At 37.8% G+C, this 23,268-nt stretch overlaps 2 protein-coding genes across 3 annotated transcripts; one reads left to right on the forward strand and one right to left on the reverse strand.

Moving 5' to 3' along the window:
* The first annotated feature begins 12,693 nt into the window (after positions 1 to 12,693).
* On the forward strand, positions 12,694 to 14,260 carry LOC103454275 (17.4 kDa class III heat shock protein). 2 transcript variants are annotated; one of them, XM_070817106.1, is made up of 3 exons: positions 12,694 to 12,915; positions 13,191 to 13,446; positions 13,766 to 14,260. In XM_070817106.1, the coding sequence occupies exons 2-3, from the start codon at positions 13,234 to 13,236 to the stop codon at positions 14,021 to 14,023; spliced, it is 471 nt and encodes a 156-aa protein (XP_070673207.1). In that variant the 5' UTR covers positions 12,694 to 12,915; positions 13,191 to 13,233; the 3' UTR covers positions 14,024 to 14,260. The 2 variants fall into 2 exon arrangements, with proteins under 2 accessions (XP_070673207.1, XP_008392096.3); XM_008393874.4 differs by having other exon boundaries at positions 12,723 to 12,915; positions 13,197 to 13,446.
* A 581-nt stretch (positions 14,261 to 14,841) lies between these two features.
* Positions 14,842 to 23,011, reverse strand: LOC103454274 (protein SLOW WALKER 2-like). Its single transcript, XM_017322487.3, has 16 exons — positions 22,158 to 23,011; positions 21,674 to 21,749; positions 21,055 to 21,174; positions 20,804 to 20,879; positions 19,405 to 19,473; positions 19,220 to 19,300; positions 19,053 to 19,124; positions 18,360 to 18,452; positions 18,039 to 18,185; positions 17,726 to 17,809; positions 17,502 to 17,645; positions 17,166 to 17,255; positions 16,783 to 16,865; positions 16,341 to 16,694; positions 15,880 to 16,102; positions 14,842 to 15,742 (listed from the first exon to the last, which is right to left on the reverse strand). Exons 1-16 carry the CDS (start codon positions 22,816 to 22,818, stop codon positions 15,041 to 15,043), a joined length of 3,075 nt encoding a protein of 1,024 aa, XP_017177976.2. The 5' UTR covers positions 22,819 to 23,011; the 3' UTR covers positions 14,842 to 15,040.
* Between the last annotated feature and the right edge of the window lie 257 nt (positions 23,012 to 23,268).

A 23,268-nucleotide genomic window follows, 5' to 3' on the forward strand; every position in this document is an offset into this window, starting at 1 on the left:
GGTGACGGATTAAGGGGATTAAGCGACGTCATTGCCCTTTTGTGACGGTAGTATTGGTGTCGGTTACTAAAACCGACATTGCATAATTTAATGTCGGTTTTTTACCAAATATCCGACATTAACATGTGTTTCTTGTCGGTTTTAAAACGCCAGTAATATCCTCTTTTGTAGTAGTGCAATTGTGGTGGAGAATTAGTGCCGCAGTGACAATAGCCCGAATAGTTCTGATAAGAGAAGGATGAACCTCATTGAAAATTGTATCACATCTGGCCCTCCAGATAAACCAACACAAAAGACCAGATAGGACATAGTACGTTCGAGGTCCACCTTACTGCCCTTATTTTGATTTCCAACCGAGTACAACCACTCGCCCAAAGTTGTGACAAAACTTTGATCAATCTGAAGGCTCAATGGACCTTCCTTCCACACCCTAGATACCCACGGGCAAAGCAGAAGAAAATGCTCCACAGTCTCCTTGCGTGCGCAAATGGGGCAAAGTGGGGAAATAGCACACCGACGTCGATATAGGTTGAGTTTGGTGGCACAAGCATCATGGAGAGTCCTCCACAGAAAGTTTCTCATTTTTGGAGGGGCTTTACAACTCCAAACCCAAACCCACACCCGTGGATTCATACTTCGAGAAGATGAATGACGATCGTTGTTCACCGTATGGTGGCGATTGTAACACCACCTATAGCCAAACTTCACCGAAAATGAGCCATTCCTTTCAAACGGCCAAATAAGTTTATCCAATCTCCTAGCTGGCCCCACATGAATGTGTGAAATGGCCACCCGCTCATTCACAGAAACAATATTAGACATGAGATCAGTATTCCACTCCCTCGATACTGGATCAATAAACTCAGCAACATTGCACTATCTGTTTATATCTTATGTGAACGTACTTAATGATCAATGGAAATATTGCAGCCCAACATTTCTAAATCAAGCAAAAATCAGTCATGGAATTCAAGCCGGATCCTTATATAGCAACTTTGCTTAATTGTGCTTTGTGGTCCTTCTATGGTTGCCCAACTGTCCATCCTGACAGCCTTCTTGTCCTCAATCAATGGCATTGGATTTGTCATCGAATTAATCTATATTGCATCTTCTTAACATACTCTTCTGGGAAAAAACCCATAAGAATACCATAAAACAATAAAGCCAGGGTCATCATTTTTTTTTTTTTACAAATTAATTTACTTAATCATGTGTCATTGCACATTTCAGTGTCTTGATTATTCATCCAGCTTTTTTTTCAGCGAAACGTTATCATTGCTCTTCTAGTTTAAGCTGCCTTCTTTGCTATTGTGGTTTTCGTTACTTTACGCTTCTTCAAGTTCCCTCAAGGACGATCTAGGATAATTGGGATCTTATGTATTGTCTTCAACATCATTATGTATGCCTCACCCTTGACAGTCATGGTACGTACGGATAATAATTTTCATGAATTATGCTACGTTTGAATGTCTTAGACAGTGTGTGGATGATCAAAATATTTACATTTTTTTCTATTATTTGGTTGGCAGAAAATGGTGATCAAAACAAAGAGCATCAAGTACATGCCGTTTTCCCTCTCACTCGCCAACTTCTGCAATGGCATTGTCTAGTCCATCTATGCATTCCTTAAACTTGATCAATATATTCTAGTAATTAATTAATATTCTAAACAAGAAGTTTTCAATTTATCCTAGGAGTTTTTTTTTTTTTTTTTTTTTTGAAGAAGAAGAAGGTACGATATTCATTGAACATTGAAAAAACGTACAAATTAAGGATAGGGTGCTTAACATTGGGCCTCAATCAAAACCTTGCCGGGAATTTCAACCCAATCAAAGGGAAAAAGAATGTACCGCTCAATTAGCTAGTAATACCATCCTCTAATAATAATTCAGAAATTACATCAGGAGGCTCTTCAAACCAAGAAACAGGGTGCTCAATAGTTAGACCAAACCTCGCAAGATGGTGGGCCACCTTATTCGTCTCTCTTCGACCAAACGTAACTTTCCATTCTCTAAACTCTTGCAAAAGCTTCTTGGTATCTTCAAACAAATGTCCATAATGACCACTATATGTTGCACCTTTGTTCTGAATTGTGGAGGTCACCAACAACGCATCCCCCTCTACTTGAATTTCATCCAAGCTCCACCTGCATAAAAACACAGCTGTTGCCCGTGCAACAGCAACCTTCACATGTAGTGCATATCGCACTCCTGCTTCCCTGTCCACCTGTGCCGCAAGAAAACCATCATCGGCATCTCTAACTATAAACCCAAAACCTCCAATTGATCCATCTTTATCCCATGCAGCATCAAAATTGCACTTTATCCATCCAGAAATAGGAGGCTGCCATCGAGTTATTCGCATGGATGAGGGTTGGGTTGCAGCAAGATTCCACTTTCTAAATTCCCCCAGCCACGTTTGTGCCTTAAGTTAGGTATCGAATGGAGAAACCTTAATACCATTCCAGATAAATTCATTACGTACTTTCCAAATACTCCAAACTAGGATAAGGAACAACTCAAAACTTTCTTTAAAGACTTCCTACACCATGAACTCCAGCCACCCTTGAAACCCGTTCACACTACTAGTAAAAGATTTAATTCCCAATGGACTTCCAAACCACACAGCTGCCGCTCGAGAACATTTTAAAAGGGCATGTTCTACCATCTCCTATTCCTGATCACAGTTGCCACAAGTAGCCTCCATAAGTACACGTCTCAACTTCAAATTTACCTTGGTAGGCAACGCATTCATGCATCCACACCATACACAAATTTTCACTTTCCCCTGAACTTTTTCCCTCTATAGTGCTTTCCAATGTAACTTTGTTTTCTCGCTAACCATTGAACCTATGGGCTCCTCACCACCCATCCCTGGGCACGATCTGGCCACAAAATACGCACTCTTCATTGTGAATAAACCCTTGGAATCTTTTCCCCAAATCAACGAATTAGCATGATGAAATAAGCTTAACGGTATGTTTAAAATGAGGTATGCTTCTTCTTCCACAAACCAACTACGCACTAACGTTGAATTCCACCGGACACCATCCTCTTCCACCATTAAAGATCTCACCGTAAGAGATGGGTGCACCGCACTCAGTAACGGGCTAAGAAAGTGATACAAGTTATCCCGTGGCAACCAACTGTCTCCCCAAATGCGTATTTGTAGGCCATCCCTCACTCTCCATCGTGCTCCCTAAATAATAATTAATCGAGATGCCGCCACACTACGCCGGCAATAGAAGGAATTAGGCTTAACAGGCGCCTGCAAAAACTCATTGGTAGGATAATACCGAGCTTTGAAGAGTCGTGCAACAAGTGAATTAGGTTGCTATAGTAGTAGGCACCACCCTTGCTTCGTAAGCAAAGCAAGATTAAACATATACAAATCCTTAAATCCCAATCCCATCTCACCTTTAGGTTTACACAACCGCTGTCATTTCACCCAATGTATTCGACGCTTACCTACTTCTCTTCCCCACCAGAACCTTGCCACCATTTGATTTAACTCATCACAAAAAGACTTGGGTAACAAGAAAGTCTACATTGTATACAACGGTACTGCATGTGCCACTGTTTTAATTAAAATTTCCTTACCCACATTACTAAGTAATGAGCCACGTCAACCATTCAACTTTTTCCACAACCGATCTTTAATATAAGCAAATGTATCTTTCTTAGACTTACCGATGAATACTGAAAGCCCAAGATAGCGGTCATGGTAATCCACACGCTTCATCCCTAAGCAATCGGCTAATAAACGCCACACTACTTTTAGACAGGTTGACAGTTTGCCCCGAAGCCCGTTCATAAGTGGATAATAATTCCTTCAATTGCAAACACTCCTGAATAGAACTCCTAGCAAATATTAAACTGTCATTCGCAAATAATAGGTGATGAACACTTGGTGCCCCTTTACAAACTTGTACCCCCTGAATTCGGCCTTGAGTTTCCCACGAATCAAACAAAGCCGATAATCCTTCTGCACATAAAACAAATAAGAAAGGTGACAGAGGATTGCCTTGACGAATTCCCCGCTTCGGATAAACTAGTCCCACAAGCTCCCCATTCAGTTTGAATGAATAAGATACCGTCGAAACACACATCTTTATCCAGTGTATCCACTCATCTGCAAAACCCAACTGCTTCATCATTTGTTCCAAGAAACTCCATTCAATGCGATCATAGGCCTTACTGATATCTAGTTTCAAAGCCATTACACCGTTCCACCCATTATTTTTCTTATGCTTATAATGTGCAATTTCTGAAGTAACCATACAGTTATCAGATATTAACATGCCCGATATAAAAGCGTTATGCGAACATGAAATAATATCCAGGAGAATAGCTTTCAACCTATTAGTAAGCACCTTAGAGCAAATCTTATAAAGCAGTCATCTCAATAAGATCATTTTTTTTTTTGGAATCAAAGTTACATGAGTATAATTGATCTTTCTAAGCAAATGACCCAACGAAAGCATATGTCTTACCCCATCACACATATCTTGGCCAACAGTCTCCCAATACTTCTAATATAAACCCGGTGACATACCGTCAGGTCCCGGAGCTTTAGTCGGATGCATTTGAAACAACGCATCTTTAATTTCCTCATTCGACACTGGCCGTAATCACTCATGATTCATGTTTGCCGAAACCTTAGGGTTAACAACCCTCAAAATATCCGACATATCCACTGGACCCTATGAGTCAAAAAACTTTGAAAAATAATCCATGATCACCGTTTCCATGCCCCTCTTATCTTCATGCCATACTCCGGACGCATTAAATAACCCCAGCAAAGCATTCCTTCATTGTCGTCTAGAAGTCTTTTGGTTGTTAACTAACCCTAGGAGTTTTAAAGAACTAAAAAAGACTTAATTTGATTATTGTAATTAATTAACCTTTTTTTTTTTAATAATTTGGTAGTTTCCAAACGTTTTGGGATCGCTTTCCGGCGTGGTGCAGCTCATCTTGTATGCAACCTACTATAAGGCCACTAATTGGGATGAGGTGTAAGAATATAGAGAATGGTTAGGATCATGCCAAGTGTCATAAGATTGTATCTCTTAGTTAGTTAGTTAGTTAGTTAGTTAGTTAGAGATTTTATTCTCTATATATACACCAATGTAATATCTTGATGAGTAAGAAAAGCATACATAACATATTCTCTCTCTCTACGATCTTCTCTCTTCTTCTTCGATCTCTCTCTCTCTCTCTCTCTAGTTCTTGAAACCCTAGCTATATCTCTCGATCTTTCTACGTTAACATGGTATCATTCGCCATTGATGCTCACACTACTTCCTCCGATCCTCTGGTTGCTTCCGCTCATCTTCTCCGTATGTGAATTTTTCTGTTTCTTCAAGAATTCTGGTATTTTCTTTTCGCCTCTAACTTCTAGGGTTTCTGCAAATCTTGATCTTCTTGATTCTTCGTTCTAATTCCTTTCACTTCTACAACTATGGTGATTGTGTCGCCATTACAGATTATACATTCTCCGATTACTAGCCTTATTTCTACAATTTCCACATCTGTGAATGTTAAGCTTGATGAATCTAATTACTTAAATTGGCATTTTCAAATGCAATTGTTGCTTGAAAGACACGATATCATGGGATTTGTTGATGGATCGCATGTTTGTCCACCTCGATATGTTACTCGTTCTAATAATTCTGAAGGTTCTAATCTTGCTGCTGCAAATTCTTTTACTCAATCTGAGGTTGAAGCCGACATTATTTGGAAAATGCACGATCGTGCTCGAATGCAGCTGATCACTGCTACTTTATCACCAGTTGCAATTTTGTGTGTTATTGGTAGCACCAGTGCTTGTGATTTGTGGAATCGATTGAAAGAACAGTTTTCAGCTGTCTCTCGGACTAGTATTTTTCAGCTTAAGTCTAATCTTCATACTATTCGAAAGGGTTCAGACTCGGTGTCTCAATACATTCAATGTATTAAGGAAGCTAGGGATTATTTGTCTGTTGCCGGAGTAACCTTTGCTGATGAAGATATTGTTATCATAGCTCTTAATGGTCTACCCTCTTAATACAATAAATTTCGTAATGTGATAAGGGAACGTGAGAATATCATCTCTCTCATAGAATTTCGTGTGCAACTGCTTACTGAAGAACTGATCGTGGATAGCACAGTGAATTCTCAATTCATGACTACAATGGTTGCTGATAATTCTAATTCTAAACCCTCTACAGGCCTATCTCAGTCTAGTCTTTGGTTCTCATCCCATACTACTGGCCCTAATGGTGGTTATTCTGGTAGTTCAGGTGGGTATCGATCATTTAATAATAATAGGAAGGATAAAGGGAAGTTTAATCAAGGATATAGGTATCCTAATCCTAATTCGAGACAACGGTTTTTCAATCATTTTTCTAATTTGAATCATGGTTTCTCTGGAGTTCTTAGTCCTCATCCACCACAAAATTTTGGTCAGCATGTACCTCAACAAGTTCCTGGTAAAGCAAATCATACCACTTGGTATTGCTTCTTCAATGACAAAGGGCCTAACTTTGGTGGTCCTCATCACCAACTTTGGTGGTCCTCATCACTCTCAATCAACTGCTAGTGCATATGCTCCTTCTGCACTAGCATTTCCTACTCCAACTCACATGCAAGCACTGCACACAGTTAATTCTCAATCATCTCCAGGTTTTACTTCCCATCAACAACCACAAATATGGATCACTGACTCAAGAGCTACAAATCATATGACGGCTGATCTTAGTAACCTGACTTTGGCATCTCCTTATCCTACCAATGAGATAGTGCAAACAGCTAGTGGACTCTCTTCACTAGCCAATCATCACTTACTTCGTACTCAAGGCACTCCTCAAGCTTCTACATTTCTTGGTCAGCTTGTTAGTTCTAATCTCTGGCATAGTAGGTTAGGACATCCTTCTAATACCATTGTCAATATAATGTTGCATAAGTCTTCCATTTCGTGTAAAAATGATCATATCCCTTTGCTAAGTCATGGCTGTTTAGAGGGCAAATTCATGAAGCAGTCTTTTCAGTCTAGTAACCATAAATCTGTAATTCCTTTCGAGATTGTGCATAGTGACCTTTGGGGTCCTTTTCCATGTAATTCCATTGATGGATATCAATACTATGTGACTCTCATTGATGAGTGCACTAGATATTGTTGGTTTTTCCCTATTGTTAATAAATCAGATTTCTTTGAAACCTTTGTTGCCTTTCATTCATTTGTGAAAACTCAATTCTCTGTGTGTATCAAAACTTTACAAACTAATGGTGGTGGAGAGTATAGCAGTGTTAAACTTAAAAATTTCCTTCATAACAAAGGTATTTCACATCATATATCTTGTCCACATACCCCAAAACAAAATAGATTGGCTGAGAGGAAACATAGACACATTGTGTAAACCACTATCACCTTGTTGCAATCTGCAAAGTTACCCTCTCTTTTTTGGTCATTTGCTTGTCAAGAAGCTATGTACCTTATCAATCGTATGCCTACTCCAACCTTGCAAAAATGTTAACCCTTTGAAAGTTTATTTGGAGTCCCTCCTATCTTAACACATCTTAGAGTGTTTGGTTGTTCTTGTTTTCCATTGTTGAGACCTTATAATAACACTAAGTTCCAACCTAAAACCACTGAGTGTATATTTCTTGGCTATGCCTCGAAGTATAAAGGTTTCATCTGCTTTGATGTATTAAAGGGTAGAGTATATATATCGAGACATGCTGTATTTGATGAGTCTTGATTTCCCTATCCTTATTTGACTATGCTATCTAAACCTAAGTCTGTCCAGTCACCTTTGTCTCAACCATTCATTCCATCTCACGTCCCTACTATGGATAATATACTAGTTCAGCCTCAGTTTCAAACCCCACCATCACAATCTCAATCTTCATCTCCATCATTTGGTGCTCACACATTATCACCATCAATTCAACAGTCTCCTGGATCCATACAATCTCTCCCTGATCATATACCACTAGCATCATCTGATCATGTTTCACCTCAGTCCATTACTGTACATGCAAGCTCATCAACTCACTCCCTGTAGATCCTAATTTTAAACCTGACCTTCTTCAAGTGGTCTTGCCCATTGCGCCACTTAATTTGCATCCTATGAAAACTAGGAGTAAAGATGGTATAGTCAAGAAGAAAGTGTTTCTCAGCAAGGTTCATGATTCTAGTGTTGTTGATCTCACTCAAGTGGAACCTGCCACTTATAAATCTGCATTAAAAGTGTCAGTTTGGTTGAATGCTATGAGAGAAAAACTTGTTGCATTGCAGCATCAACAAACTTGGAGCTTAGTTCCTCTACCATCCAACAAGAATCTAGTTGGTTGCAAATGGGTGTTTAAACTTAAAAATAATTCAAATGGCTCAATTGCTCGACATAAGGCTCGATTGGTTGCTAAGGGGTTTAGTCAAGAACCTGGCTTGGATTATGGGGAGACATTTAGCCCAGTGGTTAAGCCAACCACTGTGCGCCTAGTTCTAGCCATGGCAGCTCACTTTAATTGGCCACTTAGGCAGTTGGATGTCAAGAATGCATTTATGCATGGAGTATTGAATGAAGAAGTATATATGGCTCAACCACCTGATTTTGAGGACACTTATCGGCCTGATTTAGTTTGTAAACTGCACAAGTTATTGTATGGTTTAAAACAGGCTCCCTGAGCCTGGAATGAGAGATTCACAAGCTTTCTTCCCTCTCTCGGATTCCAGTCTACATATTCTGACTCTTCATTATTTGTCAAGGCTGTTGGAAGTGATATTGTCATTCTTTTACTATATGTGGATGATATTATTATCTCTGGGAGTTCTTCTATAGTTATTCAACAAGTCATTCAGTCTCTTGCCACTGAGTTTAATATCAAAGACTTGGGAGAGCTTCATTACTTTCTGGGGATTCAAATCACCAAGACTACTCAAGGTGTATTTCTGTCACAGACAAAGTATATACAAGATCTATTGGAAAAAGTTGAGATGGTGGAATGTAAAGCTTGTGACACACCATGTCTTCCCTACAATAGACTGCTTAAGGGTGATGGTACCCCTTATAACAATCCAACTACATATAGGAGCATCATTGGTGCATTACAATATCTTATATTTACTCGCCCTGATATTGCCTTCTCAATTCATCAAGTTTACCAATTTATGCAGTCTCCAATGGTGTCTCACTTCACAACAATTAAACATATCTTGAGATATCTTAAGGGTACATTATTAGTTGGCATTTCTTATACTCGGGGTGATTTGTCCTTGAAGGCATTTAGTGACGCGGACTGGGCAAAAGACCCTAATGATCAACATTCAACTACTGGCATGGTTGTGTTTCTGGGTAACAACCCCATCTCGTGGTCCTCCAAGAAACAAAATATGGTATCTCAATCTTTTACAAAGGCTGAGTATCAAGCTATGTCGACCACATCTGTTGAACTTGACTGGATCCAGTAATTACTGTAGTTCATGCATGTAATACCTACTAATGCTCCTGTGCTTTTCTGTGATAATCTTTCTGCTATTGCATTATCGTTCAACCCTATCCAGCATCAATGGATAAAGCATATAGAGATTGACGTGCACTATGTGAGAGAACGGGTCGCTAAGAAAAAGCTCCTTGTTCAGTTTGTTTCCTCCCGAGAACAATTTGCAGACATACTAACAAAGGGTCTCAGTACTCCTCTATTTCGATCTCATTGCTTCAACCTCATGCTTGGTGTCCCTAAGCATGAGTTTGCGGGGGGATGTAAGAATATAGAAAATGGTTAGGATCATGCCAAGTGTCATAAGATTGTATCTCTTAGTTAGTTAGTTAGTTAGTTAGAGATTTTATTCTCTATATATACACCAATGTAATATCTTGATGAGTAAGAAAAGCATACATGACAGATTCTCTCTCTCTCTCTCTCTCTCTCTCTCTCTCTCTCTCTCTATAGTTCTTGAAACCCTAGCTGTATCTCTCGATCTTTCTACATTAACATGAGGATGATGAAAAGCCAAAATCTGAAGTTCAAATCTCTAATGTTTAGAGAGAGAGAGTGGTCTCCTGTAATATCAAACTCTTGATCCATGTAATCACGTTCAATTTGGACATTTTATATGTACATCTTCGCATGCATGCAGTTAATAGTTTGGTCAAAAACAAAAATGAATATTTTATGAGAAGAAGATTGTTTACAACCATCTCAATCTATATATGACGTGTACGTAATATTACTAATTATAAAATATTATATAACTTTCTAGTTTTTCTTATGAAGTGAAGAAAACTAAACCCTTTACAAAGAGAACTCAGGCCATATTTACAAGGTCCGACGACCAGTTACCATCTTGATAAAAGGTAGTACACAACTTAATTAGTCGTAAACATCTTTATTTTTCATTAAGTAGAAAATAGCAGTAAACCCTAGGAAGCAACAAAGAAGAAACAGATGAAAAGCCTTTTCAATATTGATTGACGTTTGTTAGAGATGACTCATATTAAATAATGCTTTTGTACTAACAATTACAAGATCATTAAAAGGTTGTTGCATAATTTCCCTCGGGATGTCTCTTTACAGTAGTTCCCTTGTGCATACTTCCTCTCCACTTAGTAATACGTTTGTGCCCTTTTGGTTTCATTTGATTTAAGAAAATAGTAGATCGAATTGTTATTGTAATTATCAATTTATATTCTATAATTCTATTTAGGCCAAATTTAATGTTTCAAGTGTTTTATTCATTAGATTTGATTTGTATAATTGTTTAAATCTTTTATTTTCAATCTTAGTAATTTATTTTCATATTATTTAATGCTACGTAAAAAAATTTCCAAAATCCGGTCCATTCGGCTTATTCATGAAGGGTGGGTGCTACCACATGCTATGGCAACGGTTCGGCTTGAGGACAAAAATGTCATATCCATTTCCATAAGCACAAAATTTAATCATATACATAACGGAAATTAATCATCGGGGATTATCGATAACAATACCACTGGGTAACGATTTCCCCATCAGTTAAATGTATATTCATCTTCATCAATGCAATAAAATTATTCGTTCAACTAACATATTACAATTTAGTAAATACTAAACATTCACATTCAAATCATTAAAAAAAACATAACAATATTCTCTAGAAGCGTTCACAATAAACCAAATACGATACCAAATAAGGTAAATTAGTCCCAAGAAAAAAGGGAAGGGATGACAAAAGCGAATACAACAACCATTATGGGAGAAACACAAAATAAATTATCAAATAATTTCAATACTTGTAAATATTATATAATATTATATTCAGGAGGGATTTGGGGACGAATACTAATAGGGACCGCTATATACATATCTGAACCCGTAACAAAAGAATACACACGATTTTTCTCCAAATTTGAAAAATACCCGAATTTTCATCTCCAAATTTGCCCATTAGGCCAATAATCCACGGTTATCGGGTTGAACATGTTGAATTGTCATCTTTACTATCCACACACATCTTTTTACTTCACACACACTCCATGTTAATTTTTGTCCTTTGATCATGTTCAAATTTTGGACGGCTAAAAATTAAGAAGTGTATAGAAAGTTAAAAAGAATGAGCGTCTATTTCCATGATGGTAAGTAGACCTGGCATTTGTGTCGTGTTTTTTATGTTCGTGTCGTTTTCGTGACATACCCGATATATTAACGGGTCGTGTTGTATAACACCTGTTAAGGTAAACGAGTAATATGACCCAATCCAAAATCGACCCGTTAATATTATCAGGTAATATGACCCAACCCGCTACCCATTAAAAAATATTTTTTAAATTAATAAATAATGAAAATGAAAAACATAATTTGACCAAAAAAAATGGAAAACATAATATTAAATTAATATATACATATCATGTTGTCGCATAAATATTATTCACAACATAAAAATAAATATTCGTCTTTAAAGTAGGGAATTGTTATTAGCACTCCAAAAATCTCATTCTACACTCCTCACAAGTGTATTTTTCTTTCTAATTATAGAAAGTTTGGAGTACCAAATGAGATTTTTAGAATGCTAATAACAATTCCCTTAAAGTATTACATACTTCAAAACAAGAGCCTAATAAAAAAACATTAATACATTACTACAAAATATCAAATGTTCAAGGATATGCAGGAGTTGCGTTTCCAGGTTGAGGAACCTTTGCATGTTTGTATATGCTTTCACATTTGTCAAACTTGTACGTTAATAATTATGAATTTTATTTATTTTGACTCCCTTAAAAAAACTATTCATGAGAGTTTGTTTTGGTTTTAAAAGTTCAAACGATGATGTAGTCATACTCAAAGATAGAGGATGCGATCACGAACATTTGCATATTTTTTCACATTTTTCGCACTTTTAAATTAAGTATTATAATTTTTTTACTGTATTTGGCATTTAAAATTACTTGATAATTTTTAGTAGTTTACAAAATTGAAACCATCAAAATAACTTTTTTCTTAACGTGTCGAAACGAGTTATCCGACTGTCATCTTTGTGTAAACCTATTAAGAACCCATTATTGTGTGATCCGATAACGATCTGATTAATTATCGTGTTGACTCAAAACTTGTTATTTTTACGTATCGTGTTTAATGAGTCGTGTAAGATATTGTTATGTCTATTGGTAAGCACATGCACACGTAGTGGCTTCTTGTCCAGCCACGTAAAACCAATCACACCGTGGGAGGGTTCCACAATTCGGTGAATGGAAAACGTGTAAGGTCAGGATCCTTCAATAACCGAGGTTCTATTTGCTGATAACCCCGCGATTGTTCTAGACGGTAGCTCCATTCTCCCGAAATTTCCACTCTCTGCTTTTTTATATCCCACAACTTTCTCACTAACCAAGCAATCAGTCGCTGCAAATCTCTCGTCCTACCAAACGCTTTCCCGCGCTAATCAAACAACTTTCTTCATGTAAGAATCTTTTCCATGTCACTTTTCTTTTAGTTTCTTCACTTGATTATGTCAACTTCTATTCTCAATTTCTCGGAAACTCGGTGTTTTCTTTCGTTTTCTCTTTAACTTTCCCGAGAAACAAACAGCTTAAATTCCCTTATCGCTGAATTTTTTTAGCAAACAGGCGTTTATCTCAAATGGGTCACCAAATCTTTCGACTTTACCCATATTTCTCCATCAAATCTCTCCTCTTGATTGCTTTGCTAATGGTTTACTAAACTTTCTCTTAATAGTATCAGATTTTTGTGCTTGCGAATTCTCAATCTTTGGTGAAAAATGAGCCGAGCAGCGGATTTGAGTGCGTTCGAAGTGGTGAACCAGCTGCTGATCTTCCCAGAGGCCATTGAGAAGCTCATGTTTCCGTCTCGGGCTCACGAGACCGGTAACGATAACAAAGGTGTGTCCAGCATTCCGGTTGACATTTTGGACACTCCCAAGGAGTACATATTTTTCTTGGATGTGCCTGGCCTATCCAAATCTGACATTCAGGTATAAATGCTTGATTTTGGTACAATTGCTTCTTTCTTTTTTATCGTGATCAAGAAATTAGGTTATGCGTTTTGGTTTAACTACGTTGGCTAGAGCAGTGTCCTCTCGTATGTACCTGTCTTCGGATCTTCCTCCTTAAGTTTCGATTAGATTAATTATAATATTTCTTGAATCATGGGAAAAAAAGGTAGCTAGGAGTAGCTAGGAGATGTATGCTCAATCGGCCTTTAGGTAAATAATACATGTCCTGCACTTTTTATTTTTTTTTTTTTAAGGCTGATGCATTGTGAGAGTAAACAGATTTGGTTATGCAATCCAGGTGACGGTTGAAGACGAGAACACTCTGGTGATCCGGAGCAATGGGAAGAGAAAGCGCGAAGACGGTGAGGAGGAGGGGTGCAAGTATATCAGGCTGGAGAGGAGAGCGGCCCAGAAGCTACTGAGGAAGTTCCGGTTGCCCGACAATGCCAATGTAGGAGCCATTAATGCGAAATGTGAGAACGGGGTTCTGACTGTGGTGGTTGAGAAGCTTCCTCCCCCTCCCAAGCCCAAGACTGTTAAAGTCTCCATCTCCTGAAGCGGATAGGGCAACATAAACAGAGAAACACGAGCTGGATTTCACGTGTAGGTTCTAGTTCTAGCGTTTAGGGTTTTCTCTGTTAGGGCTACAATATGGATGCTACTCTGTTAGTGCTGTATGTTGGAAAGACTGGCTGAACTTGGAGTTGTTAGGGTTTTACGTTCCTCGTGTTGTTTTGGAGATTATTCAACAAGCGTCTATTTCTGTTTTAAATGATATAAGCATCTTGTTTTATACGGGTTTTGGAAAGATTGTACACAAATAAAGCTTAAGAACAAAGAGAAGAATAAGCAATAAAACCACCTCACTAAAAATTATCTTGAATTGGCATAAGTTTCACAATGAGTATCATAATAATGTGGAGTGGGATAAGTTTCACAATGAGTATTATAATGATGTGGTTTAAGCTCGTTTTTGACGAAAATCAAATTTAAAACTCTATAATTATAAGTGAAGAAGATTATCATTGGACTGTGACTATCTTAACTTTAATTAGTGGGATCAGTTTCAATATGAGCCAAATATAATGATGTAGTTTAAATTCATTTTTGATTAAAATCAAATTTAAAACTTCTTAATTACAAATGAAAAATAATATTAAATTGTAATACTAAATGATTGATTATTTTAACTCAAATTGGTGTAAGCAAGGAAATCCGAACATTTTCATCTCACTTTAATTTTGAATACCAATGGGCTGTTTGTTTGTTGACCATTATTGTTTTTAGTTTATTTAAAATTTGACTTTCAATTTTTGGCGAGTTACAAAACGGTGAAAGACTGAAAATGAAATGGTTATCACGGTTCCTAAGTAATAACAAAACAATGCTGTAGAGGTTTTCATTAAAAGCCAACGGGTAAAAATGGTTATTGGTACAATCAGCTGAGTTCGAAACAAAATTTCAGACGTTTTTCCGGCAAAAAATGTCAACGGTACAATATATTTAGGAGGCTCAAAACAAAATGTTCTGATGTTTTTTGAAGGGGACTCCGACGAAGAAGGCAAGGTAGGTCCTAATCGAATGACTTTCTCTTCTTTCGTGACTTTGGCTTCTTCTTTCTAGATTCCTTTTCAGCAGGAACATTATCATTCAACAGATGCTCAAATTCTTCAAGACTTGCAAACGGCGACGCTCCAGACTTCCCTCGCTTCCGTTTACTTTTGCTTTTAACATTCTTCTCGTCCTCATCCTCTTCAAAGCTGTCATCTGCATCTCCTATGTCAATGTCATCATCATCGTCTGCATCACCTATGTCAATGTCACCATCGTCTGCATCTCCTATATCAATAGCATCATCATCATCATCACTCAGGCCATCGTCCGCAATGGCATCAAAGTCTTCTCCCTCCCCACTGTCCGAGGGAAGGTCCAGCTCAGTATCACTGACATTAGCAACCAAGTCTTCATCATCTTCATTGGCAACTTGGTCCAGATCATCATAATCATAGTCACCGTCTGCTTCGATAGAAACACCAGCAGAATCCAGCATATTGTCAATCTCTTCGTTATCACTATCATCACCGCCACCCCCATCCACGTCAAACAAATCTGCAGCGCCTTCATCTTCAGTTGATTTCTTCTTTTTCTTCTTTGGTTTCTTTGAAGAATTCATTTTGTTCATATAGAACTTGTGGAAGACAAGATCTTCCGGGGCTACATCTTCCTCGGCCAATGAGAGAATCTCGGGTCCGATTAATTGGTTGGCCATGTCAAGCTGGAACAAAAAAAGCTCAGTTAGCATTGCAGATGAAGGGGCCTAATATTTCAGCACTGCCCATAACTATGGTCCCCCATCAATCATTCGGCAGAATGAGAGAAGAAAACAAGAGAAGCAAATAAAAACAAGCTGACCTTTTTAGCAGGTTCAATTTGTGAACCGCCATGCCATGCGCTTTGCTTTGGTTTCTTCTCCATAAACTTGTCCAGAAAAGCAGTAAGTGATAGGTCATTCAGCGGGTTTCCATTGTAGACAATGTTCGCCCCAGAGAGTAGAGTCTTTGCCATGGTAGAAACTGAAGGGTGCACATGTGAAGAAAGTACTGTCAGCTCCCACCAGCTCACACGATCCGCATTACTGTTCACTCATAAAGAAATGAGAATTAGAAAGTTAACAGAAAATTCAAAGTAAAAAAAAAAGGGTGCAAAGTATAAGAAATCCTGCAGTGAGTTGTTATAAAAGAAAATTTTGTTTGACCTGTACTTTTTCTGTCACCATTCTTCTTGACTAACAAAGTATGATATATTGCGCTAACTGCCAGAAGAATATTGATTCTAGCATTGATGTGTACAGAAGCTTGGAAAAGATAACTAACCAATAAGAGGGCTCTCTGTGTCGTGGATCATAGCCTCCAGGCAAGCGAGGGCTCTCAGATGATGCTTGTGGTTGTTGCCCACCAGCAAGGGCTGGTTTGGGATCATTTTGACCTTTTGTCACAAGAAACTCCTCTGCTTCATCAGAACCTTCATCATCAGAATAAGAGGCAGCGGACTCCTCATCATCTTCTAAAGAATCATGGTCAGAATTGACAGCATCATTGCTGTGCATAAGCTCAACATCAAGTTCTTGTTTCTCTGGCACAGGGGTGGGTTTATCATCAGTTTCTTCTCGAACATCTTCAAAATGCTCAAGTTCATCATCAACTGACTCATTCTGAAGCACCATGTTCCTGTGTGGGGATGGCGTAATAGAAAACTGTTTATTTGACCATGTTGAGTAAATCTATGGCACAGATCTCCAAAACAGCAACTGCTTACCATAACAGAGGTCTTGCTTTAAGAACTTCAGAGAGAAGGAAGAGACATCCACATGCATATTGAGGTGGCTGCTGAAGCGCAACCTGTTCAAATCAGTTATTAGTTATAAATCCACAGAAGTGCCGCACATGAGTCACCAACCTCAATTGCTCAACGCATAGTTTCCTCCAAGAAGCATACATTAACATTAAAAACTTCAAGAATCCCCAATTAATGTAGCCCAACAGATGTCTTCTCAAAAAAAAATGTAGCCCAACAGATGCAAATTCCATTTTGTGGGTTTTATTAGCAAGGTAGGTAACCCAGAGAAAAGAAAAACGTGTAGAGTGATACAGGACTGTACTTGTATGTGACACAAACATAAGAACATAATAAGTGCATACCTGCAATACACGCTTTGCGAACGCAGCCGCACGCTTCAAGTTCACATCATTTTTCATTGCCCTCAGAATAAGTCCAATAAACATTTCAGCCTAAAAAGCAAGCCATATAAAGACAGTGAGAATATAACTGGATGAAAGGAATCAAAATTGTTGCATACTATAAAACTACCCAACTTCTGCTGAAGCTGATAATGGAGTCAAGTGAACCTTGTTGAACCCAAAAAAAGTTTCTCAAAGACCATAATCAAGTGTGACGGACAACTCGTAAGAAAAAGCACAAACCAAAAACAGTAAAATAAAGAGTATATACAAAATTACAAATCCAGCTCCACTTGCCTTAGAAGTATTCATGGCAGCTGGAAGTAGTAGTTTTGAGTACAAGGCCCTGTAAAATCTATCACTGATGATTTGATTCTTAGACGAGATCTTATCGAGAAGCATTAATGCTTGAACTCCTACGTTAAAATTCTTAGAATGAACCTGCACAAGTGTCCGGATTAAATTCCAAGCGCAGATACATCTCATCTACCAAGTAATGAATAGCAAAGCTCTGAGCTTACCAGCTGGAAAAGCATTGGTGTTTGGACCTCAACAATGTCATCGGCCTCATTGCTTGAGACAAAGGGAAATGCTCTATTGACTCCCTGTGAAAGGGACGCAGAAGTAGTTAGTAAGTTCATAGGAAAATGTTTTTCTAAGCCCATAATTTATGCCTAGCTTTTTGCTCTCTTTTTTCTTTTTTTTCTTTTCCAGTACGAGTAACTAAAGCTTGTAAGGGCACCAAGAGGAACATCTGAGATGACAGGTACATTGTTATGAAAGCAAAGGATGCATCCCATATATACGGTAGACCCAAGAAGTATTTGTACTAACCACCAGTAGAGCTGATAGAAGGCGTGAATCCAATTCAACATGAGAATCCGATGAAGTCTTATCCTCATTAGAACTGAGTGGTTTTTTAGACCATGCTTTCCCTTTTTTATCCATCTTTTCACCAGCATTAGCTTCATTAATAAGTACCTGAAATTTTACTTTGCGAACATTCATTTTCTATTTACATAACTCGGCCATAATCATAATGTATTCCAACAAAATGATCATAATGCAATGATATAAAGGATGTGTAATAGGGACAGAAATCATAAGTGTGATGAATGAGAAATATAATCAAAAGATAATACGGTTCATCATTACCTTGAAAAGTGAAAAGTAAACATCGATTAAACGTTTTGCCACCTTTGGTCCATCTCCTTTATGAGTTAGACGCATTTGGCTCAAAAAGTTAACCTGCATATGTAAAAGTTTTGTTCAACAAGGTTCGTAAGTTGCACCAATTCAAAGTGAATGCAGGCAGTATAGTGACATTTTGAGTTCAAATCCATGGCTCTTAAGTACTAATAATTTTAATACACAAATTAGCAAATTGGATGTAATCAAGAACAAGAAGAAAATTGCTAATTTTCTATATTAAAATTCAGATTAATAGATTGTCTACATGTACACACGCTTCAGACAAAATGGGAATGGACAGAAACATTAAATACTGATGCACTTTGGCCATAGGGTCTCTGACAAAGACATGCGTGCTCATATGTAAACATGTTAAAGAGGAAGAATACCAGTGTCTCATGATCTTGTCTAGAAAAGGAAAAGAAAAAATTCTCCTTCGCTTCATGATGTTATTGTCGGATGTTCTCACTGCCTAATTACTTTGGTAAGACAGCTTAAGCCTATGCATATAACTCAATATTTCAATAACATTTTATGGGCAAACAATCAAACAAAAATGTACTGTGGAAGCTGAAACGAGTAGTAGTGCTACAAGCTTGGTCCAGATTATGGTAGCGATTAAACTAATAGTAGTGTTATCTTTATGATAGGACATACTGCATGATATTTTGCTTGTGGAGTCAAACGTGGGCGAAAGAGAAAAGAGTCCACCTCATCAATCACCACTGCCTGTTCAAAGGAGGTCTTAGTATAAAGATGGGATGCAAAGGCACCAAGATGAGTACTCAGACCCACAAATTAGATTTAGCACTAAACAGTTGTACCTTCATGTTTGGATGATCAGACAAAAGGTTTGATAAGTGAAAATCAGCATCAGAAGCGCCCTTATTTTTAGGATCTCCCAGCTATAACAAACCAAAAGAAAGAAAGCAGACAATGAAGCAAGTTGATAGTTGTAAGGGAAAAAATAGGTATATGAAGGTGGGTGAAGCCAAAATCCTCTACTTACTTTGTTAACTAGTGCAGACAGTAATCTGCGCTCCTGCTCCGATTTATTCTTTAGCAGCACATATATAGTCTGAAAGCAGTTATTTGGATAGGAAAGTAGAATCAAATTCTCACATCAGCATAATATAGATGCTACGAACAACTTCACATGCATTACAATTAAACAAATAAACTTAACAAAAGATATTGATTAAGTTTCATCTTTTCCTTTTGTGGTAACTTTAATCTTGTTTTTCTTAAGCAACAACAACAACAACAAAGTCTTTTCCCACTAAGTGGGGTCGGCTATATGAATCCTAGAACGCAAGGTTCAGTGTCATGTCCTCCGTTAGATCCAAGTACTCTAAGTCTTCTCTTAGAGTCTTTTCCAAAGTCTTCCTAGGTCTTCCTCTACCCCTTCGGCCCTAGACCTCTGTCCCGTAGTCGCATCTTCTAACCGGAGTGTCAGTAGGCCTTCGTTGCACATGTCCAAACCACCGTAACCGATTTTCTCTCATCTTTCCTTCAATTTCGGCTACTCCTACTTTACCTCGGATATCCTCATTCCTAATCTTATCCTTTCTCGTGTGCCCACACATCCAACGAAGCATCCTCATCTCCGCTACACCCATTTTATGTACGTGTTGATGCTTCACCGCCCAACATTCTGTGCCATACAGCATTGCCGACCTTTATTGCCATCCTATAAAATTTTCCCTTGAGCTTCAATGGCATACGACGGTCACACAACACGCCGGATGCACTTTTCCACTTCATCCATCCAGCTTGTATAGGTCTCCATCTAATTCTCCGTTCTTTTGCAAGATAGATCCTAGGTAGCGAAAGCGGTCGCTCTTTGGTACTTTCTGGTCTCTGATCCTCACCCCAAACTCATTTGGGCCTCCATTTGCACTTTGTTTTCCTTAAGCAACGATTAAATTTCATATTTTCATTTTGTGGTAACTTCAATCTTGTTTTGCTTATGCAAAAGTTAAACATCATAAAATCATATAAGTAAATGATACATCACACTTATCCCTTGTTTTTATATCAAACAACATTGGAAGAGAACAGAGAATAGAAAAGATCAAGGTTTTATGTGTAAATTTTTACAACAATCAACCTACATATTAATTATTACTCGAGCCTTAACCTTATATATAGTAAACCAATATCTGAAACAATAAGAAATGATAATATATACGCATATTTTAACAAACATGCTGCTCAAATTTCAATTTGATTATTGTTTTAAATATGGGCATGAATTGTATTCAAAAAAATAAAAATAAAAAATTGACTGGAGAAAATAAATATTGAAACATCGTAACTTCAGGAATAACTGGAAACAAACAAACATAAAAGGGGGTTTTACACAGGAAGAAAATTAACAAAAGGAGAAAAACGGAGAAAACTCCAACCTTCAATGCCTTGTTTTTTAGTTCAGGTAACATATCTTTTGATGCTTCCTCAAGAGCAAAAACATAGCGTTCATACCTGAGAGAGAGACATTATACATGTTAAAACTAGAAGTACTTTTCCTTGAATGAGTGAACAATCTTCAGCCACCGAGTTTAATCCATTAGTTTTTTGGCCATGTATGCTATTAGAAGTAAAACAATTCATTTGATAAGATTGTGGGGCAAAAGGAACAAAGAACAAAAACAAATACCTTTGTTTCAAGCACTCCTCCCAATACCATAGAAGCAGAAGAGAATAACCATCTTTTGTCTCAGGAACATGATTTAATGGCCGTTGTAAGAGGTTCTTAAGCTTACGATCAGGTAACAAACTGGCAAAGAGAAGCATATATGCAGATCAGAGCAAAGTAAGAAGCATAAACTCAGAAATATGAAGTCAAAGTTCTAAAACAAACTTAAGTGGACAAATAAATGCCGTTGATGATTACAAATCACGAGGGAAATAGCTTCTTACTAGAATTTACATCATATCAGTTATCATGTTTAATATTTTTTACTCTTTCCAGTTTGTTAAACCATACATGAGCATTATTTTCTGTAGGAGAGTCAGACCATTCATCATGAAACACGCCAAACTAGAAAACCCAAAAAATGATGATAAATTCAGTATAGCATGAAAACATGATCATTTCTATAATGAGGCACTGAACTACTTCTCAAATTTTGTAGCAAGGTCATGAACTGATAGTGGTTTTGGATGGGCTTGTTTAGTAGTACAAATTTTTTTTTGGGGGTTTGATGAGAGGTTCATTTTCTTTGCAAGTGGAGTGCTGTTGTTCATATATATATATATAGAGAGAGAGAGAGAACCTTGTAAGAAACAACTCTCTCAATGCTTCAAACCCTGCAAATGCATATCGCTTTCCCACTTTTGAGGTCACCATTCCTACAACAAACAACCAGTTCCAATAAAAGAAAGATTCAACAAAAAAAGGCTAATCAAGGTTCAAATAGAAAGATTGAATCCAGACGCGGCTTCCAACACAACCGAAGCAATTTGTCAGATTGACAATTTAATATGAATCAAATTAAGATACTCTAAATTGATTCTAGTAAATTAGCCTCAGATCAAATGTAATCTAGGTAAAATAACCAGAAGAATTCATTATTAGCAATTCTTTTCTTGCTGAAACAAACAGTCACGAAAGGAACAATCTACAATTCAAAGATTCAACATTGTTTTCCCGCATATATGAACAAAAACACAATTCAAAACATTTAAGCAGCAAATAACCTTCATCCTCTTTTTTTTTTTTTCAAATACCAAATGACTAACTACAAAATGAAATATTACCTATAAGTGCATCAAGGGACCTCATATTGGCAATGGGATTATCCCCAACCAACACCGAAAACGCCGATATCTTATCAGAAGCAGTCCCTGACCTCTGCGTAGTAAGCAACAGCTTGATATCCCCACTCTTCCCCTTTGAAGACTCGTAGTCCGCTACGTACTGCGCCATTAACCTTTCTCCAAGCTCTCTCTTCTTTGCCACCACAATATTCCACTCCTCCGCATTCTTCACCTCCACTTTCTTCCCACTCGCAAGCACTTTACCCTCCAACTCCTCAGCTTCCTCATACCACACTCCCAAGTTGTTTGCCGACATCAATGGCAGCTTCGGGAGGTTCTTGAACTTCTCAAAGTTCCTCGCTTTGTCCTTGTTGCTGTTTTCTTCCAGTGAAGAAAGTGTGAGTTTCGGCTTCTGGTTTTCATTGGGCTTGAAATTTGGCTTGTTTGGCTTCTGGGTTTTGGTGGGGTTCTGGATTGGAGCTGGTTTGGACTTCTTGTGGGGTTTTTTGGGACCGGGATTGCGAAAATCGACATCATTGAAGCCGGAGGAAGGGAGAGAGGAGGCGAGGCCGAGAGAGGAAGCGAAGGAGGCTACGTCGGACCGGAGGTGCTCTATGTCTTCTGGGTTGCTTGCGGATTTCTTTGATTTTGAATCCGCCATTGTTGGCTATGGAATTAAGCTTTACCAGAAAAACAGACGAAGGGTTGGGAATATTTGTAGGGTTTAAGAAAATGGGTTTTGGATTTGGATCCGGGTAAATTTAAAAGTGGACCACAATCTGATGGGCTAGGCCATTGTGGAGCCTAGGATTGAATTTGATGGTAACTAGAGGCGTACAGCTCGTGTGCATTCGTGTTCTGTGGTTTTTTTTTTTTTTTTTTTTTTTTTTTTAATATTACAGTTTGATGGTATTTTTCTTCATTTGAAAATAAGAGGTTTGAATTTCAAATCTCGTTGATGAAAAATTCGATACCAAATTAGGCTGCCCATTATGTAGTTTAGTCAAACTTCCCCTCTTTTTAGTATAAAAATATCAATGTATTCATAAAAAAATTAAAAAAAAATAAATGTCTTTCGCGTTCGTATTAGGCGCTTGTCGGGTTCTCGGGT

The sequence above is a fragment of the Malus domestica genome, chromosome 17, assembly GCF_042453785.1.
Source record: "Malus domestica chromosome 17, GDT2T_hap1".
Lineage (NCBI taxonomy): Eukaryota > Viridiplantae > Streptophyta > Magnoliopsida > Rosales > Rosaceae > Malus > Malus domestica.

Coding starts and splice junctions, on each gene's coding strand:
- LOC103454274 (XM_017322487.3), bottom strand. CDS start 22,818: ATGGCGGATTCAAAATCAAAGAAATCCGCAAGCAACCCAGAAGACATA. Junction 20,880..21,054: donor GAGGAGTGCTTGAAACAAAG/GTATTTGTTTTT, acceptor TCTCTCTCTCAG/GTATGAACGCTATGTTTTTG. Junction 16,866..17,165: donor TCGCAAAGCGTGTATTGCAG/GTATGCACTTAT, acceptor TGATTTGAACAG/GTTGCGCTTCAGCAGCCACC.
- LOC103454275 (XM_070817106.1), top strand. CDS start 13,234: ATGAGCCGAGCAGCGGATTTGAGTGCGTTCGAAGTGGTGAACCAGCTG. Junction 13,447..13,765: donor TATCCAAATCTGACATTCAG/GTATAAATGCTT, acceptor TATGCAATCCAG/GTGACGGTTGAAGACGAGAA.